General features: G+C 56.8%; 1 protein-coding gene and 1 pseudogene across 1 annotated transcript in view; one reads left to right on the top strand and one right to left on the bottom strand.

The window, feature by feature from the left end:
- The window catches only part of LOC127033680 (dynamin-1-like protein), a 325,175-nt gene extending 324,521 nt beyond the window's left edge, over window positions 1–654 (top strand). The window contains exons 16-18 of the mRNA XM_050921773.1: window positions 15–125; window positions 261–420; window positions 492–654. Coding sequence (XP_050777730.1) covers window positions 15–125; window positions 261–420; window positions 492–548 — 328 coding nt within the window. The 3' untranslated portion in view covers window positions 549–654. The remainder of the gene's footprint in view (window positions 1–14; window positions 126–260; window positions 421–491) is intronic.
- Window positions 655–2,354: 1,700 nt separating this feature from the next.
- On the bottom strand, window positions 2,355–6,656 carry LOC127033553 (protein FAM3A-like; annotated as a pseudogene).
- Window positions 6,657–6,891: the final 235 nt, after the last annotated feature.

Raw genomic sequence — 6,891 nt, forward strand, 5'->3', positions numbered from 1 at the left:
TCTCTTTTCCCACAGCCCATGCCGGCCACATGGAACCTGAGCCAGCAGGAGCAGCGGGATTGTGAGGTGATCTGCAGACTCATCAAATCCTATTTCCTCATTGTGCGCAAAAGGATCCAGGACAGGTAAGATTGAGGGGGTGGGGGGGAACGACAGACAAAGGTGTGAGGCTGCAGCCCCTCTCCTGGACCCTTAAGGGCCATGGGGAATTGAAAGGGCTTGAGATGGGTGCCCTTGTGACCTCTGCCCCTCCTCCACAGCGTCCTCAAGACAATCATGCATTTCCTGGTGAACTATGTCAAGGACCATCTGCAGAGCCAGCTGGTTGGACAGCTATACAAGCAGCAGCTGCTGGACATGCTGCTTACAGAATCAGAGGACATGGCACAGCAGCGCAAGGAGGCTGCTGGGCTGCTCCAGGTGAGGGAGGAGGGGGGGTGTCAGGTCTCTCTGCCACCCTACCTTTGCTAATGTCTTCTGTCTTCCATCAGGCCTTGCAGCGAGCCAGCCAGACCATCTCTGAGATCTGGGAGACACAACTCTGGTGAGGATGGCTGGAGAAGCTGAGTTTCGAGACACCACACACACCCCTCCCTCTGGTTCTTTGCTGCCTATATATCTGAGCCGGTATGATGGTGGGTTGGTGTTATGGAATAAAACCTGTTTGCACAAAAAGCTAGCTTGAATTCATTGAGTGGCTAATGCAGTATGGGCACCAGCCTGGTTCATAAGAATGCTTTTTAAAGAACTTCCTTGCATTTGTTTTAAACCTGCTGTCTATTATGGGAATAAGTAAATAAGGAAAAGTTATCTACTTTCTCAACATCACTCATGATTTTATATACCTCTATCATATTCCCTCCCTCCCCCTTAGTCTCCTCTTTTCCATGCTGAAGAGTCCTAGCCTCTTTAATCTCTCCTCATATGGGACCAGTATGCTCCCTACTCTGTTAGCAGCCTATACTACCATTTTGTTCTGTCCCTTGGTGCACAGTTATAGTTGTCCTTGTCAGCATGACCTGCAAGCCCAGTCTCGTATGCTGGAATAAAGGATGGGAAATGCCCCCAGCCCTAAGCAACCCCGTTCAGGTGGCATCTTGGGCTGAAATGCAGGGATGATAACCATAACCACACAAGAGGGTCTTAACATAAACCAGAACCTAGGAAATGTAGAAAATTGATAAGGGAACAAAGAGAATCTAAAAATGATTGAAGTTCTTCACACTTTGCTTTGGGCTTAACTTTCATTCTGAGAGAAACCTTAATGACTAGTTCTGCAACTTCACATTTCCTCAATTTGTCACCTACAAAAGCCAACTCAGATTTGAGAATCTAACATCCTCAGCTGTAAAGACTGAAGCTAAGTTTTGTATCTCCATCATCAAGGGGCCCCACTGGTTGTTGTTTAGCAGGCTTCCTCCTTCTGATGTACTTAAAAACATTTTATTACTACCTTTGGAGTTTTTGGCTAGCCCTTCGCCTGACCTGCTCCTCCAACTTATCCCAGAAGGACTGGGAAAGAGATCAGGCTACTCTCCCTCTCCCTGGGGGGCAGGGGTGCCCCATATCCCCAACTTACCTTTCTTTCTCCAGCTGGAGACAAGCCCCTGCCCTGCCCAAATTCCGTTATCTGCCCATGGCCCTGACTGCCAGGGGAGAAGGCCTGTGGCCAAGCCCCACAGCCTGTGCCTTGTCTCAAACTGCTCAACAATCTCACAAAACTAAATCATTTGGGCAACAAAATAACTCTGGCTATATATACAATATGATAGGGGCTGATTTAGCTACAATAAGACAGTTTGTAGAGGCTGTCAAAAAAGCAAACAGGATGTTAGTCTCAGGAATAACAAATAAGACAATCTTATTGCCCTTTTATAAATCCATAATATGCCCACATCTCGAATACTGCATACAGTTGTGGTCGCCTCATTTCAGAAAAGATCATCTGGCACTAGAAAAGGTTCAGAGAAGGGCAACTAAAATGATTAGGGGTTTGGAGAGGGTCCCATATGAGAAGAGATTAAAGAGGCTAGGCCCCTTCAGCTTGGAAAAGAGGTGACTAAGGGGGGCTATGACAGAGGTCTATAAAACCATGAGTCATGTGGAGAAAGGGGAAAAGGAAAAGTTATAAGTGGGGTTTACAAGGGAACTGGATAACTAGCCAGGCTGGGTAAGGAATGGGGTCCCCAGCCTCTGTCTGTCAGGGGGGTGGAGATGGCTGGCAGCAGAGATCCCTGGTCACTACCTGCTGGGTTCACTCCCTCTGGGGCACCTCCGCAGCAGGACACGGGGGGCTTCCCCCTGCCTGGCACTGGCCCCCGCCTTCTTCCCTGCTCAGAGGCAGCAGCCCTGCTTTATCGCCGCGCTATTGGCCGCCTCTTGGCCACGCCTGCCAGGCGGCCACGCCGGGTCCATGGCCAGTTCTCAGCCGGGGGGGCGGGGGGGACCTGGTCCCGCTGTGTCCTGGCCCGGGGCTGGGAGTCCCCTCGGGGGGGCTTTGCGCACCAACTCACCAGCTGCTGAACCCGCCACTGATTGAACCAGGAGCCAGGACGGGGCTGGGACACCGGCTCCACCCGGAACCCCGGTTTCCCTCCCGGTCCGCCCACAGGGACCTGCAGCTGGGGCGTCTTTCCGCGCCAGCCCCCTTGCTGCCCGTCCGCAGCCGGCCCCCGCAGCCACTGCTTGGCCCCCAGCACCAGGCTTCTCCCTCAAACTCCGGCTGCTCCTTGCCCTTCATGAGGCAGCCGGAACCTCAGGATCGCTGCCCACGGGCTGAATTGCGGCCGCTCTCACCGCAGCTCCTAAGGAATCAGCAGCTACTTCGACCCCCCCAGAGCGCTGCCCAGAGGAGCAGCCCCAGGAACGTCCTAGAAGTGGGGGGGGTCTCTGGCCCCAAGTCCTGCATGAGCCGAGGGCCTCGCCCCACCTCGGCAAACATCAGCATGAGCTGGCTGACCCCATGCTGGGCTGGCTGCTCCCAAAAGAGCCCTGGGCCCCACGTACAAACCTTGGGCAGATTATGTCCCCAAACAACCTGCAGCTCAAATGCGACGAGGTGCAGCCCGTTGCCTCTCTTCTCTCCTGGGTCCGGACCACGACTGGCGGACACCCCTTTGCTTTGCACCGTCGCTGAACTCCTGGCGCTCAGCAGAGACAGTCCTCAGAGCTGTTGTGTGGATGAGCCTACGCAGGTGTTAATAGCTCAGCTGCCAGTCAGCGTCCCACGGGTGGGGAGGGGGAGAGCGAGCATGCTTGTCGGGGCATACCAGCCACAATCTCTTAGGCCTGGTTTGCACCAGGAATTTACATCAGTGCAGCTACAGTGTGAAGAACCTGAGAGAGGCAGCAACACTGACCCACCCCTGGTGTAAACAGCACTAAGATGGAAGAATTCTTCCATCAACCTGGCTATAGCCTCTCGGGGAGGTGGATTACCTATGACGATGGGAAACCTCCCCCCGGCCCCCTGTCGGCATAGGTAGCTGACACGGCACTGATGGGGTGTTTGAAGTGCAGACATCCCCTGCACAACGAAACCTGTACTACACATGGCATTTGGAATCCCTCCGACACCTGTCTCAAATACGAGCTCTCAGGCAGTGACTCTGCCAGCATTCCTGGTGCAGCCTGCCCCACTTCAGTGCTGGGACATAGATTCCAGTGCATGGGGGCAACAGAATATTAAGGGCTGGAGTGACAAGGGGGCACTTCCAGCATTTATGCCTCCCCCCAGCATTAACAAAACCCCCACTCAGCTGCTCCCAATACTGCAGGTATCTATGTCCCCCCAGGAAGGGGCCACAAAATAAGGGAGGATCATATTTTTAACTATGAAATGGAGATTTTTTTATAATTAAATACATTTTTGTTTTTAAAAATAAAAATATAAAATTACTTGTGAAATTAGCTCCACCTCCATGAAGGTCACCCCCCCAATTCCTTGTCCCTCCCTCAGGGGCCCACCCTACAACCCTGGCCACAGGGATGTCTATGGAACAGACCACACTAGAGTGACTCCACAGCATGGACAGAGACTGCACTGATGGAAGGGGGCTTTCCAGCAGTATAGGAACACACACCGGGGCGGGGCGGGGCTCCAACTCCCAGCACAACCCTCTCTCTCCACCTCTGCTTTCCAGCCAGTGTACCCTCATCCTCTTCCTTTATAGGAACCAAGCCTGCACCTCCCCAGCTGCTGCTCATCCTTAATTAGCTGCCTTCCATCCCTCTCCAGGATGGGCTAATTGGACCACTCAGCTGCCTGTTAACTCTTCACCTGCCAGCATGGGCCACATGTCCCTTTGGGGGGTAGGGGGTCTGCAGAGGTGGATTCTGGGAGACGCTGTTTGTGGGTGTTTGCGAAAATCCCATCTCCCATACTGGGCGGAAGGAGGATCCCAGGGAGGGCTGCGTAGCGGCCGCAGGGCTCATTAACCAAAGGGAGGGGAGAGGTCCTGAGAGGGAGGTTGTATATGGGGGCGGTCCTGGGAGAAGGTTGATCCCAACAGGCTGTGCTGGGGGAGGTTCCAGTGGGGGTAGCTCCAAGGGGTGGATTGCAGCCTGGGGAAGGGATGGGAGGGTCTTTTTCCTGCTTATATTCAGACAGGCAGGGGTTTCTACTGCAGCATTTATTGCAGAGTTCATCACAACATGGGTGGGGTCTATACAGAGCCCCCTGCATAGAGTCCTGCAGCCCCCCCACTACAGCCCCCCAGCATTGTGCACACCCCCGGGCTCATCTAGTCTCTCAGCTGAAACCAGTCCAAGGTGCCCCAGCCTCTCCCCCCACACAAGCTGTGACCCACACCCCCAGCTTCTCTACCCCCTCAGTCCCAGGGGCCCCAGACTCTTCTCCCACCCAAAGCTGTGACCCATCCCCCCCTCCCCCAGGCCTCCACTCATGGGAATCTCTGCAGGCATGACAGGACACCCGCTAGCTGACCCCAGGTCTGCCCTTGGGAAGGCAATCAGCTGGGGATGGGGAGAGGAGTGGGTCTGCCCCCAGGAAGGGGGAAACGGGAAGGTGGGGGCCCACCTGCTCGAAGGGGCTTTTGTCCTGCACCCCCTTGACCCCCACGAAGACCCAGCTGTTGCGGAATCCAAGCTCCTTGGCCACACTGCTGCCAAGCTCGCTGAAAATCCTCCACGTCTCTTTGTTCATCCGGGGGGCAGAGCCCTGGCTCAGCAGGAGGATCAGGGCCCTGCACCGAGCCAGCCAGGGCCCCCACCTTGGTGCTAGATGGGAGCTAGCACCTGCCAGAGGGGAAAGACCTCAGGCCCCATTCCCCACCCCACCCCTCAAGGCAGCTAGTCCCCGCCCTGGGGCCGGATGGGAGCTGGTGCCCCCTAGAGGGGAGAGGACCTATATCCTGCCCCCCTAGCCAGACAGGCCCCTCAACACTGGCCCTGAGGCTCGATGGGAGTCAGCACCCCCAGAGGGGTGAGGCCCCAGGCCGCATTCCCACCCCCCTAAGTCAGCCAGTCCCCGCCCTGGGGCTGAATGGGAGCCGGCACCCTCAGAGGGGAAAGGCTTCACTGGTCCCGCACCCCACACCCACTTTGTGGCTGGGTCGTCGTATGAGGCCACGAACACCAGGGTTCCCTCATGCAGCATCCGAATGAACTTCAGCAGCTCGTTGACGTCTGGGGTGAAAGATGCAGGGTGAGTGCAGGCCTGGACCCCCCTGACCCACGGGGTACCCCTGAGCCTCCTCCCAGGTTCCTGCCTATCACACACACCTCCCATACTAGGGTCTCCCAACTGGAGCCCCCATGGATTCCCCCCGCCCCCCAAGCCTCTCCCACAACATCCTCAGTGGCTGCCCCATGATTCCCTGCCCTCCTGCCCCACAGGGCTTCTGAGCCTCCTCCCCCCACACATTCCTGCCTCTCACAGACACCCCACCCCTGCGCCAGGGTCTCTCACCTGGAGCCCCCAAAGATTCCCCACCGACATCCTCAGGTGCTGCCCCCCTCTCACCTCCAGCCCACATGTCGAAGAACCTGGCATCAATGAGCTCCCCATTGACTCCTGGAACCAGAGAGAGAGTCAGAGCCTGTCCCGCTGCAGCCCCCCTCCTTCCCCAGACCAGCTCCCCTTTCCTGGCCCCACTGCCCCCTCCCCAGCTCCCCCTACCCTCTGCAGCCCCCTTCTTCCCCAGTCCCCTCATACCCTCTGGCCTGCCCAGTGCCCCACAACAATGTTCCCCCTCCCCACCTCACCATTCACCAGGGCCATGTTCAGGCCCCGCCCCACATTGTTCTTCACACTGCTCATTATCCTGGAATGAAAGTGAGGTGAGAATGGCCCACCCACCACCTACAGGGGAGCCAGGATACCTTGGATCTCTCCCTGGCTCTGGGAGGAGTGTGCAGTCCAGTGGGCTTGGAGGGAGCCCGGACTCCTGGGTCCGCCCCACAGTTCTGACCCTGATTAGCATGCTGCCTTCTCTCACCTCCCATGCTGAGCCCCAAACCTGCAACTCACATTTCATCCTCCAGGCAGATCTTGGGCCCGATGACGTTGGCGGCACCGCTGACCAGGCGGAAGGCGAGACGCTGCTCGGGGCAGGGCTGCGGGAGGCCACATTATATCTCCTGGGCCGCGGCTCTGGGAATGGGGAGATGTGGGGAGGTCGCCAAGACACGCTCATGTCACACTCCACCCCTGGTTCCCTGGGCTAGACAGCTCCCACACCAGTCAAGGGTGCCATGTCCCCACCATGGGGGGGACAGGCTCCTGGGAGGGGGGCACTGGTGGGGGAATATGAGCTGAGAGACACAGGACCATGGGAGTCACCTATTAAATGGGGGAGTGCTCCTCCCTCACCCTATGGGACTGGGACAACCTCCACCCCTGCCGGTAGGGACACCTAAGGTGATGCAGCA

Source organism: Gopherus flavomarginatus, chromosome 13, assembly GCF_025201925.1.
Source record: "Gopherus flavomarginatus isolate rGopFla2 chromosome 13, rGopFla2.mat.asm, whole genome shotgun sequence".
NCBI lineage: Eukaryota > Metazoa > Chordata > Testudines > Testudinidae > Gopherus > Gopherus flavomarginatus.